The 26,003-nt window shown below is 45.6% G+C and overlaps 1 protein-coding gene across 3 annotated transcripts in view; it reads right to left on the bottom strand.

The window, feature by feature from the left end:
• FGD5 (FYVE, RhoGEF and PH domain containing 5) overlaps positions 1 to 26,003 on the bottom strand; it is a 640,152-nt gene that overhangs the window by 67,692 nt on the left and 546,457 nt on the right. For all 3 annotated transcript variants that reach the window (XM_069643415.1, XM_069643418.1, XM_069643416.1), the window contains exons 13-14: positions 24,085 to 24,168; positions 22,087 to 22,166 (exon numbers count right to left, since the gene is read on the bottom strand). In XM_069643415.1, the coding sequence (XP_069499516.1) occupies positions 22,087 to 22,166; positions 24,085 to 24,168 (164 nt within the window). The remainder of the gene's footprint in view (positions 1 to 22,086; positions 22,167 to 24,084; positions 24,169 to 26,003) is intronic.

Raw genomic sequence — 26,003 nt, 5'->3', positions numbered from 1 at the left:
AGTTCTGCTCTGCACCTCTGCCCACTGAACGTTCTGCTTTTCATGAATTGGTTGAGCAACCGTTCTAATTCAACATCTGACTGAGGGCTTAACCCTGTGTGATTTGCCCCGTGAGAGACCTTAAATCCCTCAGGATGGGGGGCGAGGGGCAGGAGGCATCCCATGTCTCCCTGGCGAAGGCACTGTGCCCAGTCAGCAGTGTCTGCTCTCAAAAAATGTCATAGCGACACTAAGTTGAAATGCTTGCAAACTAACTACCTTACAGATTGGAACAGTAGACTTTTCCATGGCATAATGAGCCCACTAGGTGGGGCTCTTGCATCGGAAATCTTGAAGGAGTTTGCTTTGTGAGAAAGTATATAGATGAGTCGTACGTGCTCAGGTTCCCCCCAGTCAGGAGTGGCCAAGACCAGGGAGCCACATCCAGTGGGCGATGCTGGGACGAAGACCGAGAAAGTCGGACAGTTGCGGCCCCCAATGATTGTGCGAGCTGGACAAGTTACCAAAGATGAATGCCGGGGAGGGCTGGGAACCAAAAGCGGCCCTGGAAATGTTTTTCAAAGTGGCCCTATAGTGCACATTGTGAGCAAATAACAGCAAACAAGCGCAACAATTAACCCATATATGGATTTTAAAGCATGTGTGTCTCTCCTCTATACTAGGTATTAAAATAAACTGACATTAGAATTTTGTTTACATGAGGAGTAACACACTTTGCTTCACAGGCATGTGGAGGGCATGTGGAGGATGAGGAGAGTTGGGAGGAAGGGTGGGTAGTGCCTGGGAGAGAGAGTGCGTCCCGGGAGGATAGCTCAGTGGCAACGTGCTCGCCTTGGAAACAAAATATTCCTGTATCAGCGCCTCGATGCCCGCGGGCTGTGTGAGAGCTTTAAAAAAAATAAGAGAGTCCGAAGAGAGGCGCATGATTCGTAGAAGCGCACCACGAAATCTACATATGACAGACAGTCCACCCCTGGGTGCATGACTGGGAGTAGAAGGCAGATTCTAACTCCCCTCCACATATTCCTATACGATGGCAGACTCTACACATGTGCCAATCACTGGGAGAACCCTGCAGCACCTGGGAGGAAAACCTGAAATGGAGTAGGACTCTGAGAAACCTCTGCGGTGACACATGTCTATCTTCACCTCTATGGCAAAGTACTGTGGGTTCTACGGCGTCTAGCCTTCTCAAGAACAGAGAGAGCCATAAACTCGGCACATAGTCAACTTGACCAGTTGACCACAGTTGTGGGACAAGCCTCCAGGGTGCCTCTGCCCCCAGAAGGCGCTGTGCTGCTTGGCCAACCCCTAGAGGCAGGAGCACTGGGCGAACTGGTAATGAATATAGTCACGGGTCTGTCATGTTATGTTAAAGGTTCTTGTGCTGCACACTTTGCCAGCAGCCTGATGTCTTGGCGCTCTCATGAGAAAATGACTATCAATAAGTCTGACCTTTGACGTCTCGCACCTGTTTCTGGGTCCGTTGAGGAGGAAAAGCCACAGCTTTGTCCAGGACACGGGGGTGTTGTAGCGAAGCACCGTCCTAAACCCGCCCTCGGAGAATATAATCCCTCTGGGAAGGTGAAAGGGTAGTTCTCCTTGCACCACGAGATGGGGCACCAGATTAACGTGGCGTAAGGACAGTGCAGGGCACTGGACTGGGGCAGCAAGATGTTAGGCAGGACCAGATCAGAGAGGAGGCAGCAGGGCACAGGGCTGAGCAGAAACAAGAAGGCAAAGGAGGAGTAAGCAAGGTGAGGCAGGAGCAAGAAATGCAAGAAGAGACAGAGAGTGTTACAGCACAGGACACTAACCACCCAGGATGGGTGCATGGAGAAAAAGGAGAGAAAACGGGATCCTGTGGCAACAAAGGCGTTGAGTCACACTGAGTGCAGCATCTGCTGGTCTTTGATGGGCGCTGGATTGAGGGCGAGGTTGTTGATTGCTTGTTGCCTGGCAATCCTGGTCCGTTGTCCTGAGTGCATGCGCTGCGCCATATCACGGCGTTTCTGCACATGCGCATATGTCCCCTGATGGTGCCGCAGTGGATGCCCGGACCTGCCTACCAACACCGTCAGTGTTCAGCGCAACAGACGTGGAAACATAAAATGGAAAATAAAAACAAATCCCGCCCTCCTTACACCAATAGTACCACACTACTGTATTCAATGCCAATCCTAATGCTGGCACCCTCCTGTTGAAAAGCGCTCTGCTGCTGTCGAGTTAGGTTCACACAATAAAAGATAAAAGGCCAGATGTATGTTTGTCCCTGTATGTTTGTCCGATGCAGTCATAGCTTCACCTGTTGTCACCGCTAGAGGGAGCTGTTGCCTTAGGATAATATAGTCAGTGCCAATTTGCATAGCTTTGCCTGTTGTCACCGCTAGAGGGAGCTGTTGCCTTAGAATTTATACTGGTCCTACGGTGTCAATGAATCAAATAAGCAATACAACACATACAAATATGGGGAGCAAGGAGCCAGCTGGAAAAGGGTGTAATGCGGGCAGAGAGCACAGAAAGACTTCTCCAGCCCTTAAACCAGGAACTGGAGGCTGCCCTCAGAGGCTGGGTGCGCATGTGCAAATGCCGCCAGCAAGGCTACAGATGCAACTCGAGTATTTGTGTGACTCATCCTGCTCCCTTTAGATGGCGGGAGGGGTGCAGGGTTGGTTACAAGTAATGCACTTCAATACCTTATGGTGGCCCGGGATGGTCCCTCGACCCTTCCATATTTTTACCACTGCAATAATTGCCAGGTATTACTGACAGCAGGGCCGGCCTTGGGGCCGGGCCACCCAGGCAATCGCCCAGGGTGCCATTAGCACCCCAGCCACACCAGCTCGTCTTACAAGGTCTCCCCCGAGTTGGCGTGGTGGGAGAAAGCACCTATTTAAAAATGTGACCTCTCACCCCCCCCCCGCATGACCAGGGACACATTATTGTTTTGCTGCCGGGGGTGCTGCCGCTGCTAAGGCCGGCCCTGGCTCACAGCGCCACCTGCTTGACTTCCTGTGCTCTGAGCCAGGCCGGTGCATCTGTAATGTTCCCCACAGGACATGGTTTTTTCAGTCTTGTCTGCTGCGGGCTCTACTCTCCATTAACCGCCTGTGGTAAAAGGCAATGATCTCCTCGTTTCACACCCCCAAGGACACATCACTCGCTCACAGCCGCTGGCGTGCCATGGGAGCCATGTAAATTGACACAGCTTCTGCACAAGCTAATCAGTTCACCAGTCGGAGGGTGAAAAGGTAGGGAGGTGGCACCAGCTGCTCATGTTTCAGATCTGGTACGAGGCTGCGAGGCTGACAGCGGGTGAACAGAGCATTCAAGGGGACCCCATGCTCTGTATGGAACGAGACACTGATGCCAATAGTCTGCTTGATTACTTTCTATGATTTACACTGCCGACCAGCCTAGGTATCTGCATGGCACCCGGAGGCAGATAGCTAATGCCTGCTGGGACTAGAGCCCCAAGCTATTCCTCACTGATGAGGCCCAATGAGGCCGAAACATGTCTTCGGATGCTTGCGGTCTTGTGCAGAAGGGATATAACCACGTAGTTTGGGCTAGACTGCCTCTTTTGGGGTGGGACCAAGCCTCATTTGCATATCTTTTTCCCTTTTTTCCGTAATGGCTTGGCAGGCAAAGAACGATGGTCTGGAGAGTTGCCCAGAGCGATGTCAGAGATTAAGATCCATTCTAAACCTTCCAGCCATCACCTCTTTTGTGTTGCTGTACTCAGTCTGAGTTTGACGGGTATGCCCAGACTTGGGTCCCATTTCTGCAGGGACTGGAGACCCAAACTACACCTCGCAGATAATGCCCAATTGGGCCGAAATATGTATGGGGTTGCTTGTGGTCTCGTGCAGAAGCGATGTGACAAGCAGTTTGGTCTGGACTGCCCCTTTTGGGGTGGGACCAAGTCTGATTTGCATATGGTCTTTCCCCTTTCTGTCATGGCTTGGCAGGCAAAGAACGATGGTCTGCAGGGTTGCCCAGAGCGATGCCAGAGGTTAAGATACATTCTAAACCTTCCAGCCATCACCTCTTGTGTGTTGCTGCCAACCTCACTCTCTCACCTATCTCCTATCACACATGTTCTGCCATAGTCAGTCAATTATTCATTTGCTCACTCCTTGTCTGCCATAGTTAGTCATTCAATATTTGTCACGCTCGGGAGGATAGCTTAGGGGCAACATGCTCCCCTTGGAAGCAAGACAACACGGAGCAACACAAGTTCGATCCCCGGATCAGCGCTTAGAAACCTCAGGGTATTAAGCACGTTATAAATAACCAATCATATCATATCATATATCATATCATATCATGCTCACTCACTCGCTCACTGCCATAGCCAGTCACTCAATTTCTGCCATACATTGTGCTTTTTACTTACATGTACCTGCATACTTGATGTAGCCCCCTGCACCATAGGGCGGGGCTTTCGATTGTTGCATTTTATCTACTGTACCTGCATACTTGATGTCGCCCCCTGCACCATAGGGCGAGGCTTTAGATTGTTGCATTTTATTTACTGTACCTGCATACTTGATGTAGCCCCCTGCACCATTGGGCGAGGTTTTCGTTTGTTGCATTTTATCTACTGTACCTGCATACTTGATGTAACCCCCTGCACCATAGGGCGAGGCTTTCAATAGATGCATTTTAACTACTGTACCTACACTTGATGGAGCCCCCTGCGCCATAGGGCGAGGCTTTCGATTGTTGCATTTTATCTACTGTACCTGCATACTTGATGTAGCCCACTGCACCATTGGGCGAGGTTTTCGTTTGTTGCATTTTATCTACTGTACCTACATACTTTCCTGCACCATAGGGCGAGGCTTTTGATTGTTGCATTGTATCTACTGCACCTGCATACTTGATGTAGCCCCCTGCACCATAGGGCAAGGCTTTCGATTGTTGCATTTTATTTACTGTGCCTGCTTACTTGATGTAGCCCCCTGCACCATTGGGCGAGGTTTTTGTTTGTTGCATTTTATCTACTGTACCTGCATACTTGATGTAACCCCCTGCACCATAGGGCGAGGCTTTCAATTGTTGCTTTTTATTTACTGTACCTTCATACTTGATGTAGCCCCGTGCACCATAGGGCGGGGCTTTCGATTGTTGCATTTTATCTACTGTACCTGCATACTTGATGTAGCCCCCTGCACCATAGGGCGAGGCTTTCAATTGTTGCATTTTATTTACTGTACCTTCATACTTGATGTAGCCCCCTGCACCATAGGGCGAGGCTTTCCCAATCTGTGTACCCTTTCCAATGGCGTTCTACATTTCCAGCCTTGTGCTGTGTTTGAACCTGTTCTCTTGCACGTAATGTACCCTTCTCTTCCCTCTCACCTGAACATTACTCCCTCCTCCCCGTCATACATTTCCCCTCCCCCTCTTTTGTTACTACACTTGCATGCTCCGATTTGTTGCAATACCTTGTATGAACGTTATTGTTTTGTGTTTCCTTCCATGTACCTCTCCCTCCCTTCTCTTGATGCCTCTTGAAACACCATTGTGCTGTAAGGGCGCATTATAAATACCCAATAAAAGAACAATTTATTTTTAAAATACTCATTCATTCAATATCTGCCATTCTTGCGCACCTGCTCACCAGCCCAATATCTGCCCTATTCACTCACTATCTCTATGCTAACTCACATGCTCAGTCACTTCACTGTCATTGTCAATTCGTCCATATATGCCATTCACAGTTACTCACTATCTGCCATACTCAGTCACTCAATATCTGCAATGCTCACTCGCTCAGTCACTGCCATTGTCAGTCCCTCAATATCTGCCATACTCACTAATGGGTTCATTCACTCACTATCTGCCATAGTCAGTTTCTCAATATCTGCCATACTCACTCACTCACTATCTGCCAAAGACAGTCACTCGGAGTGAGTATGGCACAACAATGTGTGATACTCACTCACATACTCATTTATTTGATGTCTGCCTTACACACCCACCCAATATCTGCCATAACCATTTACTCACACATTCAATTACTCACTGACTCATTCATTGTCATTCTAAAACTCATTCAATATCTATGATACTCACCTATCCATTAGTTTCCATACACACTCACTCATTCACGATCCACCATATTCAGTCAGTCAATATCTTCCAAAAGCACATACTCAGTCATATATGACAGACTCACTCATCCGTCTATTCAATGTAAGCCATAGAAACTCGCCCACCTAATATCTGCCATACTAACTCACGCATTCACTCTCTGACATAATGGCTGCCAGCCTTGCAATCCAGCTCATATGATGAGCCAATGAGGATAGAAAATTAACATGCTGGTTTCCAGGTAACTCGTTTGAAATCGCCATTGGTGATGGGCTCAATGGTGTAACTGTAACCCGGCTAAAATTGTATTTACGTGTTACTGTGGTTGCGGTTCCATCCCATTGGGAAAATGCTCCCAGTGTTATTTGTCTGTAAAAAATAGACCATGAGCAATTCCTTCAGGGGTGGTTAATGGCTAAATGGCTCTTTTGGGTATCAGTTGAAATCCCCTTATCCGCAAGATAACAGGGTCAGATGTGTGTAGGTGATATAAAGTCGAGCACACCGTCTTTTATGTTAACAAAGCCTTTATTGGCACAAAAGCATATGCATATTCCACATTTACGCCACACCAGTAACTTCACCACACACCAGGTCTCTCTTTCAAACCTTGCCCACCTGCGCCACCCTACTAAGGCTCAGCACGCTTCCCACCACATTTAGACAAAGCTCCAGGAGCACCATGCACAACAACATGCAGCTTCATCTCATTTCTGCTCTGACTCCTCCTACACATTCCACTAACCTACACCTCAATTCACCAGCCCTGTGGCTTGAACACTTTGCCACCAAACCTACACCTAACCAACCATGCACTGCACCCTTGAGGAACTTCAGACTTGGCTCCAGACTCCCTGCTACCACCACACAAATGCTATCAGGCACTCAAACCCACCTCCTTCTACCGTAATAGCCCACGGTACACCACCACCCTCACTAATTACAAACACCAATCTTGACACAAGCACGTCACCTGCTCCTATGACCGTGGTCAAGGGGGCTCTGATCAATGCCAGGTCACTGACTGCACACACACGATATGGCTGACCTCATCCTTACAGATGATCTCGAATTCATTGCCATTACTGAAACCTAGCTTCACTCTGCTTCTGGACCACTCCTGTCTGTAGCTATCCTCACAGGTTATACCATCATTAGAAGTGATCGCAATACCAATCAGACTGAAGGAGGTGGCATTGCCTTCATTCATAAAAATTCTATCCATCTCCGTATTTCCACTGCACAACAAATCACGTCAGCGGAAACACAGTCAAATTAGCTTTAGCCCCTAGTCAGACTATCACACTCCATCTAATCTATAGGCCTCCGGGTTCTATCTCTATATTTGCTGAACACCTATCTAATATCCTTGCTGTAAATACCAAAACTAAATTTCAAATCATCATGCTAGGCAACTTCACTCTTGGTCTTCGAGACCCTAATGATGCCTCAGCCCATGATATCAATAAATTGCTTTCCAACCTAGGCTTTATGCAACATATCGATGAGCCAACACATTCCAAGGGCAGCATCCTTGACTGGATATCTGGCCTTAACTGCGAAATTAATATTAATTCCAATCAACTCTGCACCTGGACAGACTACCACCTAATCACCTTCAGTATCGATACCAAAATTAGCCGCACCACTCCTGACATAGCATCTGCTATCTCCACCAGAAACAAGAGAGACATAACCTGTGAAAAACTACTCCTGCTAATCCTTCCAGGCCTCAATGAACACACCTCCGCTTGCACTGACCCAACTGTCTTGGTAGACATGTTTAATCAGACTTTGATAAAAGCTTTAGATCACATTGCACCTATCAAATCGAGAAAACCTAAATCATGGGCTCACCTCAACTCTTGGTTTACACCTCAGCTGAGACTCCTTCGCAAACAAAAAATGGAACCTTGAGGCACGCTGGAATGGTAACCCTACCGAAATGAACAAAGCGAGCTTACCGCTAGCCACGCTGAACTACAAAGAGGCTATACCTCAGGCGAAAAAAGACATCTATAAAAAGCGCTTAGAACAAGCAAAATCAAATACTAAGGAGTTATTCACAATACTAAAAGAACTGGAATCCCCGGTCCACCCTCCTGACACTTGTACTAAAGACAGCATCTGGTGTGCCAATATTCAGAAGGCGCTCCTTGGTAAAATAGCTACTCTCCAAATCAAAATTAACAATAAAAAACTAGCTTGCAGATCGACTCACAAGACAAATCTCCTCAGTTCAGAACTAATACCAACCTCCACCCCCAGAAACCATTTAGCTTCTCGCCCCTCACTATCACTGAAGTAGAAAATATCATTAACACCCTTAAACCTACAAATTGCCAAGGTGACGTATGTCCTGCCCCTATTATCAAGGAGGCCGCCCATAATCTAGCGCCCTTTATTACCACATTTATAAACTCTTCATTCTCAGCTCTGGGATTGTTCCCGACAATCTGAAGGATGCCTGGGTCATCCCGCTTCTCAAAAAACCCTCTTTGGGTGCTAACATTCCTACTAATTACAGGCCCATCACTACAGTGCCATTCTTGCTAAAAATTCTTGATCGAGCTGCATATCTGCATATCCAAGATTACTTGGAAACCAACAAACTACTGGGACTTAGACAATCAGGGTTCCGTCCACGTCACAGAACGGAAACTGCCTTGATTGATCTTAAAACACAGATTGAGGACATTAAAGATAAGGGTAAACTTGCCCTCTTACTCCTACTTGATTTATCCGCGGCGTTCGACCTGGTAAATCACCAAATCCTTTGTCGACACCACAAACTAACGGGCCACTTCTCTGACAAAGCTACAGCTTGGATTAGCTCATTCCTGGACAACAGATCTATGAGGGTCTTCTCCCCATCAGCAGCCGTGGAGCCCTCACCCGTCACATGCGGTGTACCACAAGGATCGTGCGTTTCCCCCACACTCTATAATGTGTTTACTAAGCCACTTTTCGATATCTTGTATTATCTGGGTGTCACCTACACCAACTATGCGGATGACACCCAGATACTCATTCCATTACTGGTGATCATATAGCTGACACACTTGCCGTTAACTCCATCTACCAAGTCATCCAAGGATGGATGGCGCAACACGAACTCTGTCTCAATGATGAAAAAACAGAGCTTCTCATCTTAGGCACCCATCAAAGACTTAACAAACTTGACCCTCCATTCAAATCCTTCGTCATTGATGGCAACATCATCAATGTTACAAAGGACACCAAAACCCTAGACATTTACATCGATTCCACCCTCTCCCTCTCTAGGCAAACCAACGCAGTATCCTCCGCTGCAGCGTATACCTGCAAGCTTATTACAGCCTGCCGCCCTTTCTTATCACCTGCCAACTGCACCACATTAGCCAGGACACTAGTAATGTCTAAAATTGACTATTGCAACACCCTCTTTCTTGGCACTAACCAATGCAACCTCAACAAGCTACAGATTATTCAAAACAATGCTGTTAGAGCTGCTTTAAACATCCCTACGAACCAACACATTTCTGACACCAGACAGAGGGCCTGAGAACGACCTCGGCGGTAACGCTAACGCTATTAGCGCTGGGGCTATTAGCGCGACTGCCATAGCCCCCGGTGCTAATAGAGCGGGATCACGAGTTGGGCGGACTTGGAGGTCCCCATTCCCCATTGAACCCATTCGGGAATGCCCCATTCCCCATTGGGCTCAATGGGGAAAATGTGCGCTCTTAATAGCGCAAATTTTCGGCGGATTTCCCCCCAGCCCATAGCTGGGGCGAAATCCGCCAAAGCCCTGATTCGGCGGACCCTTAAATCCGGTGGTAATAGCGCTACCACCGGATTTAAGGGTTACCGCCGAAGTCGTGATGAGGCCCAGAGTCTCCGCTGGTTATCAGTAACACAAAGAGTATCTCTAAAAACCCTGGCACTAACTCATAAATGCCTTACGAACCAAGCACCTAGCTACCTGGCCAATAGATTTACTATACACACCTCTAACAGACCTCTCAGAATCGCCCAGTCTAACTGCCTCTCTATACCCCACTTCAACCTTCAGAGATGGGGGGGAGCAGTTTCCCAGTCCTGGCAGCAAAACCCTGGAACTCACTACCTCCCCCCCTAAGATCGGAACCCTCCTTCCTAGTGTTCAAAACGCAGGCTAAAGTGTGGCTGTCTGGCCAAGACCACCCCTTGAGTTAGACTGCTCGCTAACCTCCCTGATGTCCAGGCCAATTAATTTCTGTTGTGCATATGTAATTTTGATGTCCTTGTAACTTGAAATTGTATCTTACTTGTAAATGACTCCCTCTGCTGTACATTATTTGTAAATCTGTACTATGTCTGTATCCTAAGTGATGCGCCCGGATGCCCTTGGGCCAGGTGCACTATATGAATAAATAAAATACAAATACAAATTGCGACCCCCAGACCCCAGCCTTCACTCCTCTCCCCCAACGGACAGCTCTGGATCCTTTCCTCACGTCATCCCCACATTCCACATTCCATCTTCCCCATTCTGATCTGGAACAATGATATAGCAGTAGGCATGTCCTGGGTGAAACCTTTACATTCCTAAATTAGAGAGGGTCTAGTAAATGGAGGATGTTATTCTATGACTATGGTATGGGGTTTAAAGGATAGTTCCGGGACTTTTTTTTAATTGTCCCTACGGTTCGGCCATGTGTTTTTAAGCATAAATCGGTAGATCGTAGAAAACTTTCCTATGGACCTTACCCGACTTTTCGTCCATTAACGCACTCGAAATCAGCCGCCATTTTCTGATAATCCTATCATTTCCCCCCATCGCCCTGGCTCACCTGCTTTTGCGGCACTAAATCAAATCCCCCGCCCCTGAGCCTGACATCAGCAGACGCGTACCGCCCATTTCCCAACGCCAAAGCACGTTTCGTGTCAACAATCGCTGCGCCTCAGCTAATGAAGTGTCGCCATGGAAATGGCAGGACGCCTCTTTCCTCAATAAGTATAAACACACCGTTTCACAACACACAGCAGCAGATTTTCGATTCCATTACTCTCTCTGTGTTACTTTGAGTATTCTGTGACTCGTTTCTGTGCTCTGGTCAGCTACCTTCGCCGCTTCTAGGCCTTGTGAACACCTGTACCATCTCTGTAAATTATTTTACTTTCTTTACCACACAATGGCTACAATAATGCCGTATATGTACGAGCCCGAGTACACCGAGGAGGAACTACTGGAAAGGCAAGCACGCGAAAACGATGGGGATTCGGACGGCAGTTGGGAGGACCAGTCAACGGATGAAGAGCCTGGACCATGTCGCATGGACGGCGTCTCCACCTGGTGCACGTGCAATCGGTGCGAGCTAATGCCAACTGAGGAGGAGAACTGCTGCTGCCGTGAAAATTCCGGGTGCTTGGCCTACATTTCGGAAGGCGAGCCAAGTCCGCAATGCATCACCGAGCTGTCAGAGTTCAGGGAAGCCTGCCTCTCACGGACCGTGTTGAGGATGATGATGGTGCTTATGCACGAACTTCGCGGCACTGTTCGTCCGCGTAATCCGAGTAACGAGTAAGTATACTCTGGTTGTGATGTCAGTGATGCCACTACTATTTCATGGTCGTCTCCCACATATAAAATTACATCTACATATCATTCGAACGCATGTAAATTGGTTCCATATTGTGCATTTTCTAGATAGAATTTTTTTCAAAGCAGAATGACATTTTTTACCTGAATCGACATTGATAAGAAAGTTTTGTCATTTTAATACAGTTTGCATCTTTCTTTTTCACAGGTGGTACAGGCTGGTGGCCTATCGTTGCTTCACTTGGTGGCTTCACGGGAGGCTCGGACACTGCGTTCGGAGAGTAATACCTGCCTGTGCGGTACTTGCCATTAGACAACATTTCCCCAGCGACAGTGGACAATACCGCAGATTTTCCCTGGATGTGCTGCACCGGAACTTTACAATGTGTAATGTTTATTAATTATGTTCAATTGAAATTAAGATCTAAAATAAAACCCAACATATATTTTAACAATGGTTGTTTTGATTTTTTAAATGAATCTAGTGTGTCTCCATTGAATAGTCTTCCTGTGCCTTGTCTTGTCACACCACACGTCTCCGGCCAGCATCCTCCCTCACGCTGGCCGCCCACCTTCAATCCACATAACCGTTGAACCCATATGCAGCAGACATACATATGTTATTTTGCGGGTTGGCATCAAGCCTCCCGGCCTTGCCTCCTCCCCCAAAAATACTTACCACACCACTTTGTTCAAGCGTTGGCAATAAAAGGCCGTTGGATTTTATTGATACAAAACATGGTTATAGGTAAATAATCAATATGGTTGATCATAATAAATCATCCTTTTGGGCACCGGGTACAGAGATGACCCCCTCTGGCCCGTGCCGCCTTGCCACCACAGGCCAGCCTGCTGCTGACTAACTGCCTAGGAATCCAGGGTCTCCATGGTGAACTGCACCCATATATTCTCCTGGGAGGGTGAGGTATTTATAAACTCACCCCCCTGCCTTCCATGTACTAGATCCTGCAGCCTGCCTCTTACATGCAGTTAGATGGCCTCTCCTTGGTGAGGCCCTGCGGCAAACGAGTCTTGTTTGCACGACCACCGCCCCAATCCACCCCCCCCGCCCTATCAAAGGCAGTTCGCACCGGGGTACTTGTGCTGGCAAGTGGAGCTGTCAGGGAGCGATAAAGGCCAAGAGGTGCCAAAGACCATGTACACTTCAAAGTGGTCTATAGAGCATGGGTTGTTGTTCCCATGTCTACCTCCAGACCCCGTGTCTCCTGCCAAGCATCCCCCCTCACGCTGGACGGCCCCCTGCAATCCACATAAGTGTGTCTCCATTCACGAGTCTTCCTGTGTCTTGTCTGCACGACCACCGCCCCAATCCACCACCCCGCCCTGTCAAAGGCAGTTCGCACCGGGGTACTTGTGCTGGCAAGTGGAGCTGTCAGGGAGCGATAAAGGCCAAGAGGTGCCAAAGACCATGTACACTTCAAAGTGGTCTATAGAGCATGGGTTGTTGTTCCCATGTCTACCTCCAGACCCCGTGTCTCCTGCCAAGCATCCCCCCTCACGCTGGACGGCCCCCTGCAATCCACATAATGCCACGACATATACACGTCATTCATTCACAAACACACCCCTGTTTCGAATTCTTTATAACCCACTTCATATTTCTAATGAGAACTTCTTTGCGCTTTGCTAGTCAACCCGTGAAGGTGCTGGTTATCTGCTCTTCGTCTCTGTGAACTTCCGTGACCACTTCGAGGAAACTCGTCAGTTTGCAAACCTGTGAACTGCTCCCTGTTCTACGACAAGAAACTACTCTGATCCCTGCATCTAACTGTTTGTTCATCAAGGTAAGGCCATGTACCATAATCATTTTGCGTCCAATTTCTTTTCGTTCAAGACAGTACATGCAAGGAACTAGTCACATGTTCTGAGTTTAGTCAAATTATCTTTCTATTTTTTTTAAGTTATTCAATTCGAGGCACTAACCTTAAAATACATGCCACCTGTACAAAATATCATCCTTTCTCATGGTCTGCACAACCCATGCTGGGGCAACTGCAAGCAGGCAATCTACTTTGTGCAGCGGCTGCACTTTTTAGTGGTTCAAGTTTTAAAAAGTTAGAGTCTTTCTTTCAGTTTGTGGGAATCCATTTCATTGCGAAAACTCAGTTCTACAAATACCAAACCGATTATCTATTTCCAGCCATTAGCGAAGCTTGGAGAATGGAAAAAATGTCTATTGATAGTACATTCGCGGGCAAACGGTTCAGGCTAGCCGGTAATGGACAGTGCGACAGCCCAGGATTTTCAGCCAAGTACTGCACCTACCACTTTCAGGACATGGAAAGTAAGAAAATTGTGAGTTCGGTGGTCGTGCAGGTGTCACAAAGTACATCCTCAGTGGCTATGGAGAAAGTTGGCTTTGTAGCATCATTGCAAGAACTACAATCGCGGGGAATGGTGATCGACCTGATAGCCACGGACAGACACGTTTCAATTGCCAAGACAATGAGAGAAGAATACAAAAATATAAATCACCAATTTGACGTTTGGCATCTTGCAAAAACAATCAATAAAAAAATGTCGGCTGCAGGTAAAAAAAAAGATATGCAAGGTATTTCACAGTGGTCCAAGTCAATCAGCAACCATCTTTGGTGGAGCTCAAAAACATGTGGAGGGTCGTTGGAAATTCTACTGGAAAAATGGCGGTCAGTAATGCTACACTGTAGCAACGTTCACCGCTGGACCACAAACCAACATTTCCACAATTGTAAACATGGCCATTTGTCCACAGAGGAGGCACGGAAGAAGAAGTGGTTGATTCCTTCATCACCCACTCACAAAGCCATTGAAAAGATTGTATTTGATAAAACTATAACAAGAGATTTGAGGGGACTCACGGAATTCTGCCACACAGGAGATTTGGAGGTGTTCCACAATATGTGCCTAAAGTACAGGCCAAAACGATTGCATTTTGGCATGGAGGGCATGATAAATCGGACTCTTCTAGCGGTCTTGACACATAACCATAATGTTGGCCGTCAACAAAGTAGGACGACCAGAACTTTAGGGACGCTTCGCTACAATAAGGCCTTCACTAAAAGAAGTAAACAATGGGTTATCAAACCAGTGTTTGAGGATATGCAATATGACTTTATTGAGAGACTTATTGTTGATGTCCTAGATAGGCACATACATGGAGTTGTGAACGAACCTGTGCAGGGGACAACTGCATTGCCACCCAACATTGCCTCTGTTCCATGTCCACCTAAAGAAGAGCTCATTGAGAAATACACATCACGGTTTAAATGATTGTAATTTGATTGTCTGTTCTCTCGAGTCTCCTCATGTCGCAGGCCCATTGAATATGTGTAGCTATGTATTGTGTAAATAAAAGTGATTGCTCTGTGAGTCCTGTGAGATGGCCTTACACTGAATGTAGCTAACTAGGAATGTGTGCTCGTTCAAAGTGAAGGTCAGCTGCTTTGATTTTTTCTCGGGTGCCGGAATGGCCCACGACTCAGTATAAGGTTCTATTGTTATTTGACCTTGACAGGCCGGGACCATCCCGAAAGACTTCTTTTTGGGGGTGTGGGGCAATAACATAAGAAACGATAATGAATATAATTTCAGAAACGAAAGCCATTTAATGTTCGTTCATTAGAAGAAATAACGTCGGCATAGAAGGAGTGGTATTTCGGGGCTGCCCTATGCACAGACACAATGGAAAATGCAAATATAATGTAAGTAACTCTTTAGATGAGTTTATACCGCAATTTAATTACTATACAGTAGCTTTAAAGACGGGTTAAGTTGTACTTGTTCGTTCTATGTGGCATATTGTTTTGTACCGCGCACTATCTTGAGGAGAACCATCTCCTTTTACGGAAGCACCTCAAAACCTTCCTCTTTGCTTCTGCTTTCTCTCTCCCTCTCCCCTGCTACAACTGGTTCACTGTCTGCGACCTCGGTCCTGGGCCCTTCCACTCTCCACCTGCACTGCCTCCCTGTCAACCCCTGCACTGGGGGACTGTCTCAGTATCCTACAGCCCCCCCTTGACGTATAATACCCAGTTGCGCTGTCCTAGCTATGAAATAATTTCCCGACCTAATATATAAAATGAATAATTTTAATAAAGATCTGATGGTGAGACTATTTTCATTTTTTATGTTTTTAAAACAGGTACATCCTTCATTATTGTATGTGTCACGAGTACCAGACACCGGCGGATGGCTTTTTCAACCGCCAGTTGCTTCTCCGCGTGAACAACGTTACCACCCTGACCATTTTATGGGACGATCGCCAAGTACAAGTATGCCCTTACGAGGTACTAACGGCTAGATGCAACATACAGACCGTTGTGGTGGCCTAGTGCCTCATTGTTGGAACAGCCATGCGATTATCAGTGCGACCGAAGAGCTTATTTTATCGTAAACCAACACCCTGTGTACTGCACACGAACATCGCTTGCCTCAAGACGAACTATTTTGGATCGAGAGCAAAGAAAAATGCAAATCGCTGAATATTCTCTAAACATTTGATGTCCAATAAATGTACTTTGCCAAATGTACAATCTTGCCGTTTGCTTTTAAACCACAGTTTCATATTCCGAATTGTGGCGCTGTATTGTGAGATGATCTAAGACCCTGTGTACAGCAAAGGAACATCACGTGCCTCAAAACGAACTTTTTGGAACGTGAGCAAATAAAAATGAAAATCGCTGAATATTCTCTAAACATTTGATGTCAAATAAATGTACTTTACCAAATTTACAATCTTGCGGTTTGATTTAAAAGTACAGTTTCATATTCCCCATTGTGGCCCGCTGTGTTGTGAGCTGATCTGTGTTGATTTCCGGGTTCTGTGTGGAGTCGCGTAGAAGACGCCTGGGCGCGTTTGCCTACGCAGCACAGTCACGTCACGGATAGAGGCGGGGAATATGAATGTTTTGATAAAGTCTGTTTCAGGGACGGGGGATTTGATTTAGTGCCGCAAACGCAGGTCAGCCAGGTCGATGGGGGGAAATGATAGGATTATCACAAAATGGCGGCTGATTTCGAGTGCGTTAATGGACGAAAAGTCGGGTAAGGTCCATAGGAAAGTTTTCTACGATCTACCGATTTATGCTTAAAAACACATGACCGAACCGTAGGGACAATAAAAAAAAATTCCCAGAACTATCCTTTAAGGAGCAGGTCCAGTAATTGACAGAAGGGGGCATTATAGAGTCCAGCTGAGCTGGCCAGTTTCTCTGTGGAACATCATTTCAACATACAAGTTCATGATGTCAAAGACAGGTACTTGGAACCATGACTCTTGGAATAGAGTTAGCCAGTGCAAAGGTCAAAGAGCTGAAGAGCCGATCTTAAAACTTGTGCTTGGAAAATTGCAATGAAACAACTTTCACAGCATTGTCAAGCAATCACTTTTGCAAATTACAAACAGTATAAACCATGTCAGAAACAAAATGTCTGCCTTTCTCCTGTTTGTTTACTGAGCTTCTCCTACCTCCATGATCATTACTTCCAGCACATGGACAGTGTCAAGATCATAACCTATTTGCAAAGAATCAAGGTTACCTCGCGCAGGCGTACTGGGTGACCCCTAGCTGTTCAAACAGAAGGTTAACCTAGTGGTGCTGAGGCCAATCATCAAAGCCCTCTTTCACCACTGAGGAAGGGGAGAAATGACTTCAGGGCAAGGGTGAGAACTTGATGACCAAAGACGATGGGTCAATGTCCACATCATGGCCTCCACCAACTTCTCAGAAATAGTTGGTGCTCACAGACTGAGCGCTAAAGGACGAGAGCAGAGCTACATTGAGCAGGATTTTCTTTTTAATTTACAATTCTATTTTAAACTTTCAGGAATTATAATAATAAAATCATGTTTTATATAGCAGGTTATTCTGCATTAGGTGTTACTTTTACAAAGTTTAATGGTACTCAGTTATACAGACGTGAACGCCTTAATTTATTTCACACTAAGCATAGGTTTCAAACTCCTATAATTCACGAGAATGACATCATAACCATGAATTCGATTTTTGTATTAGCATTTAATTGATTTTTTCTTAGCGCTTTCGCCAAAGTGCTGGGAAACAAGTAGAGGCGGCACCTAATTATTTGCAATGTTAAGTATAATCAGCGTTCAAATGACAGCTGTACTTCCTATGAATTTCGTCATTCCCCGGAGAGACAGCTTTTCTAGAAGCTCACCAAAGCAAAATAAACAAAAAAGCCTTATTTGGGAATGTTTTCTTGTACGTTTCAGTGGGGCTGTGAGCCGCAAGAGCGTGAAAAGCCCCTCCCACATCTGTAGTGATCGCCACCTCCTGCTCCAGTCCTGCTACTGTTTCTCCCAACATCCTGAGTATTGCGCAGACAGCACGGGCATCACGTAATGTTATCCCCACCAATACTATCGCCATATATATGGTCGGTGGGTAAGGCCATAGGCGATATTACTGGTGCAGATAATTTATGGGGTAAATGGGACCGGGGGGTGCGGGGGTGTCCCCCGCTACCTTAAAAAAAATATGGGTGTTGGGGGGGGTTTTGCTTTTCTTGAAAGCAAGAAAAAACACAGGCCCTGGAAGTCATAAGGGACCTCATTACGAGTACGCTGGTGCGGGAAAAAATGATGGTAATGCAGTGGCACCTGCTGCAATACTACAACTTTGATGGCAAGGCGGAAGATTTTCTTCCAACAAAATGCTGGCAAAATCCAGCAAAATCGTCGGAATTACCGCCAGCGGTAATGCTGCCGAAATCCCCCTGGAGTCATATGGACTCCACGAATGGGGATTTACACCGCCGACACCCACTTGTAATCCCACGGTAAATCAACAGGACCAAGTGTCAGTAACGGTAATTCCATTTGCTGGTACTTCCGTGGATGTACCTCTGAAATACCACCAAACTTGTAATGAGGCCCAAGGGCTTATTTGGATACGGGCCAGGGTGACACGGTTCAAATGTACCAGCAAAGACTTATTTTCCAACAGTACATTAGGAAGCATGCCATTTTCGTGTTTTTGATGCGGGAAACTGGGGGAAGGTTATACGAACGGCTTTAGCCTCCCAGGCCGCTCTGTGCATCAAAGGTATCTTGGGACATATCGGAGTTTAATGCAGCGAAGATGCTAACATCCACAAAAAGCAAGCAGAATCCATAGGGGCTCATGTAAATGCCGTCCACCATGCACGGGCTTTGTTGCCGCACTTACGATTGCTTTAGGGTTGAGGTGCAGTTAGGTCTGTAAACACAGGACTGCCCAGATACACAGACCTAAAGTACGGAGAGCAATGCAAGTGTAAGTGTAAGCGATCCTAGCTGTGAAATGTGCCTTTCTTTAAATGCCCCCATTGTGTTTACGTGTGGCCTTGACTCTTCTTTAATGGCCAAATTGTAAGTCTTGAGAACTGGATGTCATACGTGACCCCTCTGCACTTTACAGCATTGCAGCTCTTTAGTGTTTGTTGAAATGCTTTAGAGCTGTGGTACTTTAACACACATATTTTGTGCCATTTATAATGAGATGGCCCACCCTTTCCCATATATATAAATTATGTGATGAAGATAACGTCATACTTTATGTATTAACACTGTTTTAATACAACACACTGTTTTAACGCCATGTCGAATTGTGATGTGACTAGGAGATTCCAGGAACTAGGTTATTTTTTGCATATTAATTTATTTTTCCAAATTACTTTTCTTCCTGATCATCATTTTTATGCATTCTGACCTGATCCTCTTTGTAAACGGTTGAATATGCTGGTAAGGTGAATAAATATGATTATTTCAGATTACAAAACTGATCATTTGATGAGAACATTCCCAGATCAAAGAGGAACTGTCATGGTTCATTTTCTTCTCAAAACAATCAAGTAATTACAAATGTCACCTGACAAAGCAGGGACTAATGAAAAGAAAATGTGTTTGTAGACGCCCCCAAAAAGGTTTGCAAATTGAGGAAAGGTTTTGCTTATTTTAGATCCATTTAAAGTCCTGACAGTATACTTTACTTTAAGGGATCCTATCTGAAACATGTGCCTCTCCAGACATGACCCTGGAAACAATGCCTCTGTTGAGCTCTATAAATAAATCTAATTCCCTGTGGCCATTGTTCATGATAAAGTCAACAAAATTCGAGTGCATTGCACAATAGGTTTTTCTCCTTTACTCAATTGGAAACCCAATGTTTGGTGTAAACAAACATATACTATTTTAATGTGTTGCTGTTCTTTGAGGTGTCATTAGGGGTTACTAAATTGTTTTATATTTTTGTGTCATTTATTGTGCATTTGGTTTATCAAAACCTTAAGCACCTATATACAATATAACACATTCAAACGATACAATAATTCCATATACGTAAACACAATATATGTAACTACAACTGTATGTAATATGTAACTACAACATATGTAACTACAACTGCCCTACCCACCGACTGTATATTTGTACCTATCCCCGCCCACTCGGTTTTACTCATAAACACCTTAAACATTGTACATACTGCTTCTGTAAGATGTTTGTATCATTTGTATATACCCCTCTTGTATCCTACGCCTGTAAATAGTTACCATCTGTATATACCTTCTTGTAATTAATGACTTGTATGTAGATACTATACCTTCTCTGTTGTAACTAAGTTTTGCATATACTTGTAACTACTGCGCCCTGTTACCCCCGGATATGATGTGCATTATAAATAATAAACAAACAAACAAACAAACAATAAATTGTTTTAAAAAAAGGAAGTGATGCATGGAAAATCTAGGAGTTTTACAGAGCAATTCTCTCACCCTTTGAATGAAGGCCAAAGCGGCCATCTTAAGTATTTCAAATGGCCGGAACGTGTTTATCTGACAAGCTACCACGCATTAACATATTTTTTAACTCCCACTTCCTGAAAAGAGTGATTCTAAAGCAGTGGTCCAAGTGTACGAAATGAAGCAGTGGAACTATGTTCCCTGATGGGCTGTCCCCGCTTCCCACAAACCCCATCACCATGTCCCCTGCAAGAGCAATACAAACCCACAAACACGCCTTCTACTTAAGGGAAAGTTTAGTGCACTGCACTGAAGTGCAAGTTTCAACTTCTTCCTACAATTTTATTTTAAAATGAAACCATTCCAGACGAGTTTGTTTTTAAAATAAAAGTAAAGGAACGGTAAAACTTAATTAAAAAAAGAAGAGGCGCGCCGCTCCCAACCGCTCCTGCCCACTTTGACCACTGGTCTAAAGCCAGTGAGTTAGGAGAGACTCAGTTCATTGAGAATAGTGAGGCTCTGCCCAGTGTTGAGGCCTGACTGGATATAACAATAGCAATAACAGCAGCGATTCTGGCCTAAATAGGCTTAGCGGCATAAGCGTTGCTGAGCAAACAGTAGGGCTTGGCTTAATGCAACACATTAGACTGGGACCAGTGAGGAGAGTAAAGCTCAGCTCAGTGAGGGGAGTGAAGCTTGGTTCAGTGGAGATAGTGAGGATCTGGTCAGTGAGGGGTGTGAAGCTTGGTTCAGCGGAGATAGTGAGGCTCGGGTCAGTGAGGGGTTGTGAAGCTTGGTTCAGCTGAGATAGGTCAGTGAGGGGTGTGAAGCCTAGTTCAGTGGAGATAGTGAGGCAGGGTCAGTTAAGGGTGTGAAGCTTGGTTCAGCAGAGATAGTGAGGCTCGAGTCAGTGAGGGGTTATGAAGCTTGGTTCAGCGGAGATAGTGAGGCTCGGGTCAGTGAGGGTTGTGAAGCTTGGTTCAGCGGAGGGTGTGAACCTTTGTTCAGCGGAGATAGTGAGGCTCAGGTCAGTGAGGGGTGTGAAGCTTGGTTCAGCTGAGATAGTGAGGCTCTGGTCAGTGAGGGGTGTGAAGCTTGGTTCAGCAGAGATAGTGAGGCTCAGGTCAGTGAGGGGTGTGAAGCTTGGTTCAGCAGAGATAGTGAGGCTCGGGTCAGTGAGGGGTTGTGAAGCTTGGTTCAGCAGAGATAGTGAGGCTCGGGTCAGTGAGGGGTTGTGAAGCTTGGTTCAGCAGAGATAGTGAGGCTCGGGTCAGTGAGGGGTTGTGAAGCTTGGTTCAGTGGAGATAGTGAGGCTCGGTCAGTGAGGGTTGTGAAGCTTGGTTCAGCGGAGGGTTGTGAAGCTTGGTTCAGCAGAGATAGTGAGGCTCGAGTCAGTGAGGGGTGTGAAGCTTGGTTCAGCAGAGATAGTGAGGCTCGGGTCAGTGAGGGTTGTGAAGCTTGGTTTAGCAGAGATAGTGAGGCTCGGGTCAGTGAGTGGTGTGAAGCTTGGTTCGGCGGAGATAGTGAGGCTCGGGTCAGTGAGGGGTGTGAGGCTCGGTTCAGCGGAGATAGCGAGGCTCGGTTCAGGTAGTTGAGCTCATGGAGGGTGGTGTAGCTTGGTCATGGGGGTCTCAGTGAGGCTCAACAAAAATAGAACAGTGTAGCTCGGCTCAATACTGTACCTTGCTGACAGGGTCAGGCAGCAGTCCATGCATTCCACCCGCAGCACGTTCTGGGCTTTTTCCAGGATTGGGCGGCTGACCTAAAAGAAAATAATAGCGCTGTGATTCCGGGTTGCAATCCTATTTTGGCAAAGACAGGTAATCTTGTCTGTCGCCTTTCAACTATCAAGCCAATACCGCTCTGCCTTCTCCATGCCAGCAAATACCTCTCCACCTTCTTCCTGCCAGCAAATATTTCTTCACCTCCTCACAGTCAGAAAATACTGCTCCACCTTCTCCCAGTCAGCAAATACTGCTTTGCCTTCTCCCTGCCAGCAAATACCTCTCCACCTTCTTCCTGCCAGCAAATACCACTCTGCCTCATCCCCCACCAGCAAATACTGCTCCACCTTCTCCCTGCCAGCAAATACTGTTCCACCTTCTCCCTGCCAGCAAATACTACTCCACCTCCTCCCTGCCAGAAAATACTGCTCTTTCTTCTCCCCATTAGGAAATACATCTCTGCCTTCTCCCTGCCAGCAAATATTGCTGCACCTTCTCTATGCCATCAAATACTGCTCTGCCTTTCTCCCTGCCAGCAAATCACTCTCCGCCTTCTCCCTGCCAGCAAATACTCCTCTGCCTGCTCCCCACCAGCAAATACTCCTCCACCTTCTCCCTGCCAGCAAATACTACTCCACATTTCTCCCTGCCAGCAAATACTACTCCACATTTCTCCCTGCCAGCAAATACTACTCCACCTTCTCCCTGCCAGCAAATACTGCTTCTCCTCCTCCCAGCCAGCAAATACTGCTCTTTCTTCTCCCCACTAGGAAATACATCTCTGCCTTCTCCCTGCCAGCAAATATTGCTGCACCTTCTCTATGCCAGCAAATACTGCTCTGCCTTTCTCCCTGCCAGCAAATCACTCTCCGCCTTCTCCCTGCCAGCAAATACTCCTCTGCCTGCTCCCTACCAGCAAATACTCCTCTACCATCTCCCTGCCAGCAAATACTACTCCACATTTCTCTCTGCCAGCAAATACTACTCCACATTTCTCCCTGCCGGAAAATACTGCTCCACCTTCTCCCCACAAGCAAATATCGCCCTGCCTTCTCCCTGCCAACAAATACCACTCCTCCTTCTCCGGGCCAGCAATTACTACTCCTCCTTCACCTTGCCAGCAAATACTGCTCCACTGTCTCCCTGCCAGCAAATACCTCTCAGCCTTCAGCCAGATAGCACATACTGCTCTGCCTTCTCACCACAAACACATACTGCTCTGTTTCTCCACATCAGCAAATACCACCCCACCTTCTCCCATTAGCAAATATGACTCTGCCTTCTCACCACTAATAAATACCACACCAACTTCTCAATGCCAGCAAATACCTCTCTGCCTTCTCACTACTAGCAAATACTGGTACGCCTTCTACCCGCCACACCTCATCCTTCAACCTTCCACCTCTACTTCTTATCCCCTCCGATTCAGGGCCATCCTTTACCATTAGCCATACATCCCTCTCCACTACCTCCTTACATTAATCGGTTTCCATGCCTGCATCTACACACAAGACTTAGAAAGCATTCTCAAGAAACAAAAAAACACGTCCCAAACTCGGATCCACTCCTTGCCTTATGCATTCTCTCTAGGATGCTGTTAAAATTCAATAATTTGTTGTAGTGCCAGAATCCGAAAGATGACAAAAGAAAATACATAAAACAGTGAACTTTTACAAAACTTCATCACATGCGAATTTTGCAATAAGGTATCACAAGATTAACCGGTAGAGGTTGTTGACTTTATTCAGCAGGTGTCTACAACCTTTTGCTCTACAGATGTTTTGGACTTCAATTCTTATCAGCCCATCCAGAACAGTCAATGATGAGGGATAGACTACAACTCCCATCAGCCAAACACAGTACAGTTAAAGGGAATGAATCATGTGAGTCGTAGTCCAAAACATCTGGCGAGATGCAGGTTGCCGACCCTTGCTGCTATTTCGTATGTAAAGTTACCCGCATCCCAGCAACAGAGAGAGTGTTTTTGAGCCGGTATTTGCCATCCTTCTGGGGATAGGTGTAGAGAAGCACATCATTCATCTGAAAGAGAAAGAAAGACACTGAAGAACTGTGAGCAACATGGAGAAGAAGAAGGTTGCATTAGATCATAGACATGGAGGCGTTAGCATCATGACTCTTCCCTGTCATGACGTAGGAGCCCGGTAGCTCGAACAACAAAAACATCTAAAAAGCTTTGCTGACTTTGTCACCGGCACAAAAACATGAATGTACAAATACATGATTAGGTTAATAATAGTTTTGGACAACATTTTTATTTTGCAAAGTATTAAACAAACAACTAGAAAATAAATAATTGCAAATATTATTTCCACAATTATTGTAAATACATCATTTAGCCACACATTTAAAATATGTGTTCAGCTGTAAAATATCGTAAAACACACACATTTAAGGTCTGACAGAGGAAAAATGAAGCATGGATTTACTGCCAAGTGACTAGGGCCAGGTTGTTAAATATTGAAGATCCAAACACAGGAACCATGCATCCTCACAACTTAACGTATAGAGCCGGGGACTACAAAGCTACAAAAGGGCTGACTGCACAACACACCGAATAATGCACAAAGGTATGAAATGGACTGCATATCTTACCCGAATATCTAAAGTTCACATGCTTGCTTTGGGAACAAGATGATGCAGTGTGTCATGGGTTTGATATCATGGTTGCGTCAACTCAGCCATTCATCCACTTTTACCCTTGATAAATTGAGTACCACAAGTTAGTAACAAGAGTGTGGTCTGTACACAAAGTGGGCACCACCAATCTCACAAACCCTATCATACAGTCTCTCCTCACAATTCTGGGACAATGAACAGGATTGGTGTACCGGTTATAACTCATACAAAGGTGATCCCTGTACTATTTGCCATGGAAGTCACCACAAGACATCAGATATACTTTACATGGGCATATGTACCAAGTTAAACTTGCCCTGCCTGTAACAATCTCACTTAATATAGTACACACATTCAGTCACACAACAGAACTATTAATAATATTTCTAACAATTCCAATCCAAAATAAAACCAGGCCAGCGCTAAGCAGAGGTTAGTTCTATGTCCATAATGCTACTTTACAGTCATTATAAAGCTCTTTTCAGTTCACCTTTATATTAAATCAGATTCTCTCCATAAATAAACTGTCCTACACATTTTATTTCCTCCAGTATCAAAACAAGTCATGGTACTAGAGAAAGGTTATATAGATACATTACATTTATATACATATATTTACATCACTTTGCCCCTCAAAGGAATGCACAGAATGTCAGTCCACTAACCCAAGATAGGAAAATGGTTTTGTGATTTTCTAATACAGGGATGAGCATCCTTCCCACTTCACTTTGCAAACTGGGTCTTTGTGTAATGTCACGAGAGTGGAGAGGGTATTTTTAAACTGGGATACATTTCCATTGAAATAGCATTTGGATGGCAAATTCCCTTTCACCTACCCATTCACTTATTTAAATCTATGATTCACACACTATCAACCATTTCTTCATTTGGCTTTGATGTGGGGCACCTAACCACAGTCCAGTATGGACTATATCCATGAAAACGCTTAGGGTACTTCTTAAATATCACTTATACAATGCTGCACTGCCTGCACTGGGAAGCATGACCTACTTTACAAAGTGCACACAGCACAGAAAAGGCATTTTGGTAGTTATTTACATGCACTCTCCCTCAGCATAAAGTACAATGAAAAAGGATACAACTTACACTAGCAACTATAGCTTACTCTCATTCTATCAATAATGTTTTATCAGTCACTGCACTCTGTGTGTAGGCATGCTATGTTTCCTACAAAAAGTCAAATTGAAATGGGCCTTCATTTAGTGAAAGTACAGTGA

This window comes from Ambystoma mexicanum, chromosome 2p (genome assembly GCF_040938575.1).
Source record: "Ambystoma mexicanum isolate Mex_15411 chromosome 2p, UKY_AmexF1_1, whole genome shotgun sequence".
NCBI lineage: Eukaryota > Metazoa > Chordata > Amphibia > Caudata > Ambystomatidae > Ambystoma > Ambystoma mexicanum.
Note: the sequence above shows the minus strand (reverse complement) of the source record. Positions and strands in the feature narration are given on the sequence as shown.